Consider the following 13,403-nt stretch of genomic DNA (forward strand, 5'->3'; position numbering starts at 1 on the left):
CCTTCTCTTTTTTTTGCCTTTTATTGTGTTGATTGAGTTATTTTTACTTCATTTTTTTATTTCTAATTATTTGGAAGTGACACATTCTGTATCTCTTCTTTTAATGGTCATTTTTGATGGTCATTGTTCTCATGCTATTAGTGGTGAGTATTCAGTCAAATAAACCCATACCTCTTTTTCATGTGACCTACCAAGATAGGTTTGTTGAATCCTGTACTTTCACATTAAAAATTTTTTAACTGAAGCACAGGAAACTACATGTTTATTTTTTTCAAATTTTATAATCTTAGCTTGAGAAGTAAGGGCCTCCGTCATGCTGTATGAAGAAAGGTTGACGGAAAATTGGACTCACCACCACCGTTTCTTCATAGCCTGCTGCCTACTATTCCTGCCGCTGCCCTTCCCCTCTCCCCTGGGATCTAAGCACTACAGAGGCCAGGAATATTATTTTGATTATTGCTCTATCCATTATGCCTAGAACAGTGTGTGTGCATTAGCTATCCCTCACTAGATATATTAGTTGAATGAATAAAGTGTGAATATTTAGTCTGGAGAAGAATGAATGGAGTGGTCGTGGGATGGAAGGCAGGAGACGTTATGGAACCTTCTAGTTTGAAGGACTTGCATGTTGAACAGTAATTCTGCTTGTTTGGTTTGGCCCTGGGGGTTGAAGTGAACACAAATACAGGAAAACAGAGAGCTATCTGTTACCAGGATTGTATGGATGGTTAGTAGGTGGCTTCATTATATTGTCAGGTCCCAGTTATTCCAGGAGAATTTTGTTGGCAGTAACCCAGAAGGGATTAAATAGTCCTTAATTGCTCTGAGATTCTATGCTCAGTAGATGGAATACATTGCCATCCTTAATTTACAGACAGATTTACGCACACGGGTAAGTTTTATTTTTCATCTTAGACTTGCCAGATTATCTTAACCCTACTAGTAAAGTGATCATTTAAAAGCACAACACCCTGAGTAATCATTCACTCTGTATGCCTCCCTAGTAATCCCAAATGTTCTAGTGTTTTCAGTTTGGTCAAATTAGAATGACAATAAGTGGGTAGATCAGTCATATGATTCACATATTTGTCTTTTCTATAGCAACACAAACAGTGAAAGGCATTATGCATATTTTCTCTGAATTTTGTTTCTGAGTTTTCTTTTTGTTTGATTATATAATTATCTTAGACAGTTTGATTTAGATATTTACCAGGAGGGATATACAAATTTGGACAAGGAAAACGTAGTTTCATTACTACTTGAAAACCTAAATTAGTGCCTTGAAGTCTGCTTATAATAAAAATCTCTTCTCTTTCTCATAGGGCTGCTGCTCAGAGTAAACTAGGTCACTACACAGATGCAATAAAGGATTGTGAAAAAGCAATAGCAATTGACTCAAAGTACAGCAAGGCCTATGGGAGAATGGGGTAAGTTCTGGGGGAATGTTCAAAGTGTACCAAGTCATATCAGATATGCTGTTCTTAAAGGCTTGATTTTGAATTTCCTGCTTAATATCTCAACCGCTATACTAATAAGAAGATAAATATGACATTGAGGGAGGAAATGACAGTAATTTCTGTGACTTGGGATTAGTTGAATAATGACTGGTTGATTGTTGGAGAAAATCACACAACCATACTGAGCAGACTCACTTTGTGTTCAAGGCTACAAATCTCAAATGAGCACTCAATATTTTGGCAGACAATCCACTGTACTTCCTTCCAAATTCACCTTACCACTCTCTGAGTTGACTGCTTCATCCCTGCTCTTCTCTCTTAAAATTTCCACCACATCCTCTATGGTGACTCTCAGCTGCTGAAATTGCCTTTCACTTAACTGAGAAAACAGATGCATTTAGAAGAAAAGTAACACACCCTCCTGCCTCCAGATCCACCAATCTACCTGCATTTGTAATCTGCACAGACTGCCTTTTTTCCTGTTGAAAAGGAAGGCTTCTCACTAAACAAATAGAAGAGAAACAAATTATAAATAAGGAGAAAACTAAGAAAACCAGCAGAGAAAACTACCTAACTGAATTGGTAGTCCGAAATACACGAGACGTGAAACAAAGGAAATGCAGGAGAACCGGAAAACGAGTGATAAAATGGCAGCATTAGGCTCTCATATATCAATAATCACTCTAAATGTAAATGGATTGAATTCTCCATTTGAAAGACACACAGTGGCAGGATGGATTGAAAAACAAGACCCAATAATATGCTGCCTCCAGGAAACACATCTCAGCCCCAAAGACAAACACAGACTCAGAGTGAAGGGATGGAAGATGATACTCCAAGCTAATGGCAAACAAAAGAAAGCAGGTGTTGCCATACTTATATCAGACAAAGGAGACTTCAAGATAAAACAGGTAAAGAGGGACAAAGAGAGGCAGTATATGATGATAAAAGGGACACTCCACCAAAAAGACATTACACTAATAAATATTTATGCATCCAACACAGGAGCACCAAAGTACATAAAGCAACTATTAACAAACCTAAAAGGAGATATTAACAACACCACAATAATAGTAGAGGACCTCAACACCCCACTTACACCAATGGATAGATCATCCAGACAGAAAGTCAACAAGGAAATTGTAGAATTAAATGAAAAACTAGACCAGATGAACTTAATAGATGTATATAGAACACTCCATCCAAAAACAGCAGGTTCCACATTCTTCTCAATTGCACATGGAACATTCTCAATAATAGACCATATGCTGGGAAATAAGGCAAGCCTCAGTAAATTTAAGAAGATTTAAATAATATCAAGCATCTTTTCTGACTATAATGCTATGAAACTAGAAATCAACTATAAGAAAAAAACCTGGAAAAGGGGCAAAGATGTGGAGATAAAACAATATGCTACTGAACAACCAATGGATTATTAAAGAAATTAAAGGAGAAATCACAAGTTATCTGGAGACAAATGAAAGTGAAAACACAGCATATCAACTCATTTGAGATGCAGCAAAAGCAATACTAAGAGGGAAATTCATTGCAATACAGGCTCACCTAACAAAGAAGAAAAATCTCAAATAAGCAATCTCAAACTACACCTAACACAATTAGAAAAAGAAGAACAAACAAAGCTGAAAGTTGGTAGCAGGAGGAAATAATAAAAATTAGAGCAGAAATAAATGAAATTGAAACAGAAAAGACAGTAGAAAGGATCACGGAAACAAAGAGCTGGTTCTTCAAGAAGATAAACAAAATTGACAAACCCTTAGCCAGGCTCACTAAGAAAAAAGGAGAGAAGGCTCAAATAAATAAAAGTAGAAATGAAAGAGGAGGAATTACAACAGATACCACAGAAATACAAAAGATTTAAGAAAATACTTTGAAAAACTACATGCCAACACATTGGATAACCTAGAAGATGTTCAACATCACTAATCATTAGGGAAATGCAAATCAAAACTACACTTAGATATCGTCTTACACCAGTTAGAATGGCTATAATCACCAAGACGAAAAATAACAAATGTTGGAGAGTTTGTGGAGAAAAGGGAGTACTCATACACTGCTGGTGGGAATGCCAACTGATGGAGCCACTATGGAAAACAGTATGGAGATTTCTCAAAAAATTAAAAATAGGAATACCATACAACCAGTTATCCCACTACTGGGTATTTATCCAAAGAACTTGAAATCAATAATTCAAGGAGACTTATGCACCCCTGTGTTCATGGCAGCATTATTAACAATAGCCAAGACATGGAAGCAACTCAAGTGCCCATTGACTTATGATTGGGTAAAGAAGGTATGGTGTATATATACAATGGGATGGTACTCAGCCATAAAAAATGACAAAATCGTCCCATTCACAACAACATGGATGGACCTAGAGGGTATTATGTTAAGTGAAATAAGCCAGATAGAGAAAGACAAACACTGTATGATTTCACTCATATGTGGAAGATAAATAAACACATGGACAAAGAGAACTATTTAGTGGTTACCAGGGGGAAGGGGTTGGGTGTGGGCACAAAGGGTGAAGGGGTGCATTTATATGGTGAATGACAAATAATAATGTACAACTGAAATTTCACAATGTTGTAAACTATCATAACCTCAATAAAAATAAATAAATAAATACAAATTTTAAAGAAAGGAAGGGTTCTTATGTAAGACTATTGTCTTCACTCATGCTTTAGATCTCATCCCTTTGTACCATCTCCAGGACTTTACACTTGTAATCATCTTTATCTCCTACACCACCAGTTTTCCTATTTCTCACAGTGATAATGAGTGCTTGTGAAAAGGTCATAAAAAATCATCTATTGGAACCATCCTTTTACCTAGCTGCGTCATTTCTCAGTTCCTTTTTCTCTGCAAAGCCCCTGATAGTTGTCTGTATTTGCTGTCTCATCTTCACCATCTCTCATTCTCTCTTCACTCACTCCAATAGGGCATTTGTCTGTATCACTCTACTGAGATCTCTATTCAAAGCCACCAGTTATTCTCACCGTACACCATCTTTTAGTATTTGGTGATTGACTTATTTTTTGAAATACTTCATTCTCTGGGCTTCTGTGACACCACACTTGCTGGTTTTCCTTCTACTTCACTGGATGCTCTTTCTCAGGCTCCCTTACTGGTTCTTCCTCCTCTGCCACCTCTTAATAATGGTGTGCTTCAGGGCTCTATCCTCTGCTGCTGCTGCTGTTTCTCTATCCTCTCTTCTGATTTCATCCTGTCCCGTGCTTTTAAAATCCATCTACAGTTGATACTCATTATTCATCGATTCTGTATTTGTGAATTTGCCTACTTGTTAAAATTTTTTTGTATCCCCCAAATCAATACTTACTCTACTTTTGTGGTCATTCACAGAGTGGTGAAAAATTTGAGTCACCCAACATGCAAGATCTCAGCTGAGGTTGGATAAGGCAATGCTCTGCCTTTTTATTTCAGCTCATGCTGTAAAAGAGTGTTCTTTTCACAGTATAATTAGTGGCATTTTTTTTTTTGTATTTTTGTGCCTTTGTTGTTGAGTTCCCTGTTTACAGTGGCCCCCAAACATATTCTGAAGTGTTATCTCCTGTTCCTAAGCCCAAGAAGGCTGTACATGTGTTAAAAAAATACATGTATTAGATAAGTTTTGTTCAGGCATGAGTTAATGCTGTTGGCTGTGGATTCAATGCTAATGAGTCAACAATATATATTAAATAAGGTTTCTTTGAACAGAAATATACATAAAACAAAGTTATGTATTGATCGGTTGATGAAAATGTGACCAGAGGCTCACAGGAACTTAACCTTATATTCCCCCTAGGAGCAGTTGTTTGGTATTTGCCAATTCAGTGTTTGCAGTAACTTTATAGAACATAGTTAGTGTAAAAAATGGAAATCAACTGTATATGTTGATGTATCTCTTAAGTAATATGTATGAACGCCATACTCATATATTCAACTATATTCCATCTCCACCTAGATGTTTAATAGGCATTTTAAACTTAACATGTCCCAAACAGAATTCTTGTTTCCTTCTTAAATCTTCCCTATCTCAGTAAATGGTACCATCATTCACCTACCCAGTGCTCAGGAGTCATCAAGTCAAAAAGTCAAAAGCCTAGGAGTCATCCTTCATTCTTAGTATACTTGACATATCTATCAGCAAGTCCTATCAATTCTAGTTTCCACATATATCTTGAATTCAAGCATTGATTGCTCTCTTGTTGATAATCCTAGTCCAAATTATCATCTCTCACCTAGGCTACTGCAGTAGCTTCCTCACTGGTTTCCCTGCCTCCACTCCATCCGCCTACTCATGTTGATCCTCTGCAGAGAAGCCAGAGTGAGCTTTCTAAAGCATTAATCAGAGCATGTCTCTTCATTGCAACCAGAACAAAATCCAGACTCCAAACCATGATCCTCTGTGATCTGGCACCTGATCACTCCCTGACATCATCTGTTTCCACGTATTGTTTTCTGTGCTCCCTCCCCATCAGTCTTTGTCCTGTTCCTTAAGCATGTCAAGCTGGCATTATTCTCAGGGCTTTTCTGTTACTGCTGCTTCTATTTAGAATGCTTCTCCCCTGGTTTTCATGACTGCTTTCTTCTCATCATTCAGGTCTTTTCACCGTGGTCACCTTTGAACAACTTCCCCATTCATTCTCTTTAATATTACTCTTTTTTATTTGCATGTTCATTGCTTGTCTTCCCCAGGTAGAATGAAATTTTCTTAAACTCCAGAACCTTACCTTTTTCATTGTGGAATCTAAAATAGTGCTTGGTACACAAAAGGGTTTCAATAAATATTTATTGACTATTGATTAATTGAGGACTCAGACGAAGTATCTTTCATGGTTGACTGGTAGAAAACTAATTAGGTTCTGAGGATTCTTCTGTGGTTAGGCTCTTATTTTATGTCGATCAGAAGTCTGTGAGGTAGGTCGGCCAAGAAAGAATTGGAATAATTTGTTAAAAACAAACCTAGAACAAATAAGAAAACCTCAATATTATCTCTCCATGTATACCATTATTGTTTAGTTCTGAAGTAATTTTCCAATAAATAAATTCTAACTAGGTGGAGGAAAACATAAAAATTTAATAACTCTTTGACCTGTGCTTGGGATAATAATGTGTTATTTGAGTTGTAAAGGATGCTAATTTTATCTATTTAACAACTAATGTGTCTTGTTCAGGGGTAGTTAACTGACACCTCACAGCCTATTTTTATTTATTTTTAATGGCAAATTGATATTTATTGTGGCTTAATGTCTCTGCCAGAAAGAAGGAAGAAAGTGAGACATTATGAAGCACAAATCTAGTTGAGAGTCATTAAAATGGTTTTAGCATCATGGAGTTATATGACCACAGGATTATTAGCTCACATCTTTGTGGAGCATCATCATTCATAAAGCAAATTACTTCACATATTAGGCTTAAAAATGGAAGGGTAGGTAAGGTTCATTTCTAAGTATTAAGTTCATGATTCGTTTAGGACAGCCAAGTTGTCAGCAAGCAGAATGGAGAGAGTCCAGACTCATAGAATCTTGGAATTATAAGGAATGTTAGTGATACTCATGTGATTCATAGTACGATGAATAAATTAAGTGTAATTTAGATTCAAATTTAATACCAAGACAGACATTTGACTACATTTGTGATGTCCTGATCTCCTTTAATCATATATCTTATAATCTTATACTCTGTTCTTTTCAGGCTAGCTCTCACTGCCATGAATAAATTTGAAGAAGCAGTTACAAGTTATCAAAAGGCATTAGATCTTGACCCTGAAAATGACTCCTATAAGTCGAATCTGAAAATAGCAGAACAGAAGTTGAGAGAGGTATCTAGTCCCGTAAGTTATTAATGCCAAATGAGTGAAATATCTTCTGTCATTCACAATGGTAATCAAATTGTAGTGGTTAGAATAATTCTCAGATATAATTGTTTTACAGACAGGAACTGGATTGAGCTTTGACATGGCCAGCTTAATAAATAATCCAGCCTTCATTAGTATGGTGAGTATATTTCCTTTTCTGCTCTGCTGGTCCTGTTTTCCATAGAGCTATTTGGTTCCAAAACTTTTTGGAAACAAATAAGGGAGCTTTTGTGGTGGGGGTGGTAGTAGACTGGTGATAGAATGCTATGGCGGAGGTTTTTAACCTGCCTGTGTACGTCTTTGTGAGAAAGCCATGGATAGACTTCAGGAAGCTCATGAATTCCCTAAGATTATATATAACAATTTGTGTACATGTGGTTATGTGTGTTTTTATAAGGAGAGAACCATATTTTTCATCAGATTGGCAAAGGGGCCTACAAATCTACAAAAGGTGAAAAACCACTCTCTTACATGAAATTGGCCCTAGGAATTATCTAATAATTGAGGCCTGAGGACTTTGGCTATTGTGGTTCCCTGAGCTCTTCTCAGCATTGTCTGCTTCCTTTCTATCTTAAGAGTTTATATTAACTTTTAGAATAATTCTCATATATATGTACTCTATCCTTCAAACCAACAAGATCATTTATGGATCTTTTTGAAAACACACATGCGCTGGCTCAATATGTGGAAACTCTGACTTAGTGGGTCAGGAATGTTACCTGGGCATTTAAAGCTCCTTGAGTGAATGTATATTTCTGCCTGAGAACCATTCTACCATATGCTATGTCCTTGGAAGGCCATACCACTTCTTATTCATCTTTGTTTCCTTCAAAAAATGTGTCTTATCCACTAAATCTTCAGTTGAATTGAAATGCACAGATGGCTCATTCCCAGCGAGATAAAGAAGTTTTTCGAACAATTGGTAAATTTGTAGCAATTGGTAGTTTAAAAGTGGTAGTTGAAATCTTTGTAGATGGTAGTTAATTTTTGAATTACTAACCCAAAATGAGGTGTTGGGAAAGCCACCACTTGCTTTTATTACTAGAGGGATAATTGTTTGACTGACTTGCATATAATTCAGTCACTCTCCTCGAGTTTCAGTTAGGATTAAGCCAATCAAATTTAAGTTGGTCTTCCTACCTACATGCCAGCAAGTATAGGTCTCTTTGTCGCTTTTGTGACATTTTTGAACATTGTTACCCATTTTCAGGCTTCAGGTTATGCTACTGTAGCAGGATGTGAAAATGGATTTTAGTTTCAAATTCAGCTTAGCCCTCAAGGTGCTATGTTCTGAAGTGAGGTGTGAGACTACCATGTAGGAGTTGCAAAAGGTGGGAGTTAAAAACATATTGTGTGATCTCATCAAGATGGTGGTGTAGGCAGACTCTGAACTCACCTCCTCCCACAAACACAACCAGGTTACAACTATTCTTGGAAAAATTACCCTGGAGAGAAAACTGAAAACTGGATAAAAAGAACCCCCACAATAAGGGACAGTCCTGACTGAGGGCAGAAGAGGCAGAAATTCCTTCTGGAGAGAAAAAAGCCACCTTTACAAGCCACGGACCTTCACAGCCAGCCAGGCGGGAGCCACCCTAAGGTACGCAGCCCTTCCTGGAGAAGTGGGGACCTGAATGGGGGCCTGTTACTACTCTAAGCATCCTTCAGACTCAGCACAACTGAGACGAATGTCCTACTATTTGGCTTCACTGGCTATTAACTGCAATGGGGGATACTCCCAGAAAAGCTATCAGAGGAAAGCTGAAAAAACTCGGCTCTTAAAGGGCCCATGCACAAATTCACCCGTCTCAAAGAGCAACCTAAAATCATCAAAAAGACAGCTGCACAGTCCTTTGGTGAAAAGAGACTCACCTGGTAGGCTCTGGGTGCATCTTGGTAAGAGGTGACACCTCTCCAGAGACTGATACATTGGTGGTGGCCATTGGTGTGACCCAGTACAGGAATGCTGACACAGACCCTGGCAGACACCATTGAAATTCTTCCCCTGGCCTGATAGCCCAGGGATCTGCCACACCCACTAGAGCACAGATTTAATCCAGTTCAATCAGGGCAGGCAGCCTGCCCTAGGGACTAGCCCCACCCAACAGCAGCCCTCAGGTTACTTGATGGCCTGCCTAGACCTGGTTCCTTGATTCTGTACAGGCAGGCTAGTGGGTGCACCTCTGTGGGGCAGGGCCTATGTGAGGAGCAGGTGTACTGTGGGGGGGTTGGTGGAGAGATGGGGGCCTCTGCAGTGGGGTGACTAGGTATGCTCTGGGTGGTTGGGAAGTGTGCATGGACCAGGGCTGTGTTGATGGTGTGTCTGGACCTGTGAGGGGTGAGGGTTATTAGTGGCAGAAGACTTGTGCTTCACAAATAGCCACAAAGAGGATTGGCCCCACCTTCCAAAGCCTGAAACAATTGGGTGCTCCCATGCCTAGGGCCAGCCCCACTCAGCTGCAATCCTAAGAGAGCTGACAACAGCGTTGCAGGCCTGAGGACTATGACTATAAGCCCCTAAGCCTAGCAACTAGCTACACTGGGTACTTACCCAATTATCAGGAAAACCGCAACACGAGTGTGCTATCAGGCCTTGTAGTCAACGGCATGGGGCTCCCCAAACCCAATTTACAAACAGCCTGACAAGAAGGGAAAGACTAGACTCCATAGGTACCTGCAGTAGGAGTAACCCTGCCACAGCAGGACACAAATAGCCCACACAAGGGTCACTCTTGGATCATTTGGACTGGTGATGAGAGGGAAGCACACTGCTGGGCCTCAAAAGGCATCTCTTACATACAGCCACTTTGCCAAGATCAGGAGACATAGCTGACTCACCTAACACATAGATATAAGCACAGAGAAAGAGGCAAAATGAGGAGGCAAAGGAATACATTGCAAACAAGGGAACAGGACAAAACCCCAGAAAAAGAACTAAATGAAACAGAAGTAAGCAATCTTCCTGACAAAAGGTTCAAACAAAAACTCATAAGGATGCTCACTGATATTGGGAGAAGACTGGATGAACACAGAGAGACCACGAAAGAACTGGAAAATATAAAAAAGAACTAATCAGAAATGAAGAATACAATACTGGAAATGAAAAATTCACTAGAGGGACTCAATAGCAAAGTAGATGATACAGAGAATAGATCAGCGAGCTGGAAGAAAGACTAGAGGAAATCACCCAAGCTGAACAGATAAAAGAAAAAAAAATTAGAACAGTCTAAGGGAACTCTGGGACAATGTCATGCGCACTAACATTCATATTATAGGGGTCCCATAAGGAGAAGAGGGAGACAAAGGGGCAGAGAATCTATTTGAAGAAATAATACCTGAAACTTTCCTAACCTAAGGAAGGAAACAGATGTCCAAGTACAGGAAGCCCAGAGAGCAGCCAACAAGATGAACACCAGCAGGCCCACACCGAGACATGTTATAATTAAAATGTCCAAAATTAAAGCTAAAGAGAGAATCCTAAAAGTGGCAAGAGAAAGGCAACAAGTGACATACAAAGGAAAGCCCATAAGGCTATTGGCGGACTTCTCAGCCGAGACCCTACAGGCTAGAAGAGACTGGCATGACATATTTAAAGTGCTGAAAGGAAAAAACCTACAGCCAAGAATACTTTATCCAGCATGATTGTCATTCAGAATGGAAGGGGAGAGAGAAAGAGCCTCCCAGACAAGCAAAAATTAAAGGAGTTTATCACCAAGAAACCAGTTCTACAAGAAATGCTGAAGGGATTTATTGAAGTGGGAAAGAGAAAACCATAAATAGGGATAAGAAAATTATCAAGAAAAAAAAACAACCAGGCAATAAAATCATTGGTAAAGGCAAAAATACAGTAAAGGTAGCAGATTAACCACTTATGAAGATATTATTAAGGTTAAAAGATAAAAGTACTAAAATTATCTATTTCACTGATAAAGAGGATAATGGATAGACACACACAAACAAGAGATTAGATATGATTTCAAAAACATAAAATGTGGGAGGAGGGGAGTAAAAGAGTAGAGCTTTTAGAAAGAGGTCAAGCCTAAGAGACTATCAACTCAATATAGATTTCTATATACGTAGGACATTATATAGGAACCTCATGGTAATCACAAACCACAAACCACAAACCTATAATAAGTAAACAAATAAGTAAGAGGAAAGAAATCAAACATATTACGGAAGAAAGCCATCAAACCACAAGGGAAGAGAGCAAGAGAAGAAGAAAGGTATAGAGAGGAACTACTAAAACATCCAGAAAAAAAGGTAACAAAATGGCAATAAATTCATTTTTATCAATAGCTACTTTAAATGTCAATGGACAAAATGCTCCAATCAAAAGACATAGGGTGGCCAAGTGGATTAAAAAAACAGGACCCTTATATATGCTGCATACAAGAGACACACTTCAGACCTAAAGACACTCACAAACTGAAAGTGAAAGGATGGAAAAAGATACTCCATGCAAATGGCAAAGAAAAGAAAGCAGGGGTAGTCATACTTATATCAGACAAAACAGACTTTAGAACAAAAACTGTAACAAGAGACAAAGAAGGGCACTACATAATGATAAAGGGAACACCCCATCAAGAGGATATAACACTTGTAAATATCTATGCACCCAACATAGGAACACCTAAATATATACAGCAATTATTAACAGACATAAAAGGAGAAATAGACAGTAATAGTAGGGGACTTTAACACTCCACTTACACCAATGGATAGATCATCCAAACAGAAGATCAATAAGGAAACATTGGCCTTAAATGACACATTAGACCAGATGGACTTAGTAGATAGATATAGAACATTCCATCCAAAAACTGCAGAATACACATTCTATTCCAATGCACATGGAACATTCTCCAGGAGTGATCACATGTTACACCACAAAACAAGTCTCACTACATTTAAGAAGATTGAAATAATACCAAACGTCTTTTCTGACCACAAAGGTATGAAACTAGAAGTCAACTATAAGAAGAAAATCAGAAAAGCCACAAAAATGTGGAGATTAAGCAAAATGCTACTCAAGAACGAATGGGTCAATGAAGAAATAAAGGAGGAATCAAAAAATTCCTGGAGACAATGAAAATGAAAAGACAACATGCCAAAATCAATGGGATATAGTGAAAGTGATTCTAAGAGGGAAGTTTATAGCAATTCAGGCCTACCTCAACAAACAAGAAAAACCCCAAATACACAATCTAACAGTGCACCTAAAGGAACTGGAAAAAGAAGAACAAACAAAGCCCCAAATCAGCAGAAGGAAAGAAATAATAAAAATCAGAGCAGAAATGAAATAGAGACTAAAAAAACAATAGAAAGAATTAATGAAACCAAGAGCTGGTTTTTTGAAAAGATAAACAAAAAAGACAGACCTTTAGCTAGACTCACCAAGAAAAAAGAGAGAAGGCTCAAATAAATAAAATCAGAATTGAAAGAGGAGAAATTATAATGGACACCTCAGAAATACAAAAGATTATAGGAGAACACTATGAAAAGCTATACATCAACAAATTGGATAACCTAGAAGAAATGGATAAATTCTTAGAATCATACAACCTTCCAAAACTGGGTCAAGAAGAAGTAAGAAATTTCAATAGACTAATCACCAGTAAGGAGATCGAAACAGTAATCAAAGACCTCCCAAAAAATAAAAGTCCAGGACCAGATGGCTCCCCTGGTGAATTCTATCAAACATCAAAGAAGACTTAATACCTATCCTTCTCAAACTTTTCCAAATAATTGAAGAGGAGCGGAGGCTTCCTAACTCATTCTACAAAGCCAACATTATCCTGATGCCAAAACCAGACAAGGACAACACAAAAAAAGAAAATTACAGGCCACTATCACTGATGAACATTGATGCAAAAATCCTGAACAAAATACTAGCAAATCGAATACAACAATATGTTACAAAGATCATACATCATGATCAAGTGGGATTTATTCCAGGGATGCAGGGATGGTTCAACATCCACAAATCAATGAACGTGATACACCACATTAACAAAATGAAGAATAAAAATCACACGATCAACTCAACACATGCAGAGGAAGCATCT

The 13,403-nt window shown here is 38.1% G+C and overlaps 1 protein-coding gene across 6 annotated transcripts in view; it reads left to right on the top strand.

Moving 5' to 3' along the window:
- The window catches only part of SGTB (small glutamine rich tetratricopeptide repeat co-chaperone beta), a 51,439-nt gene that overhangs the window by 27,879 nt on the left and 10,157 nt on the right, over positions 1–13,403 (top strand). For 4 of the 6 annotated variants that reach the window (XM_001492435.7, XM_023625603.2, XM_070246204.1 and 1 more), the window contains 3 exons: positions 1,323–1,427; positions 7,173–7,311; positions 7,412–7,474. In XM_001492435.7, coding sequence (XP_001492485.1) covers positions 1,323–1,427; positions 7,173–7,311; positions 7,412–7,474 — 307 coding nt within the window. The remainder of the gene's footprint in view (positions 1–1,322; positions 1,428–7,172; positions 7,312–7,411; positions 7,475–13,403) is intronic. The other 2 variants (XM_023625605.2, XM_070246201.1) reach the window with 1 other exon arrangement.

Source organism: Equus caballus, chromosome 21, assembly GCF_041296265.1.
Source record: "Equus caballus isolate H_3958 breed thoroughbred chromosome 21, TB-T2T, whole genome shotgun sequence".
NCBI lineage: Eukaryota > Metazoa > Chordata > Mammalia > Perissodactyla > Equidae > Equus > Equus caballus.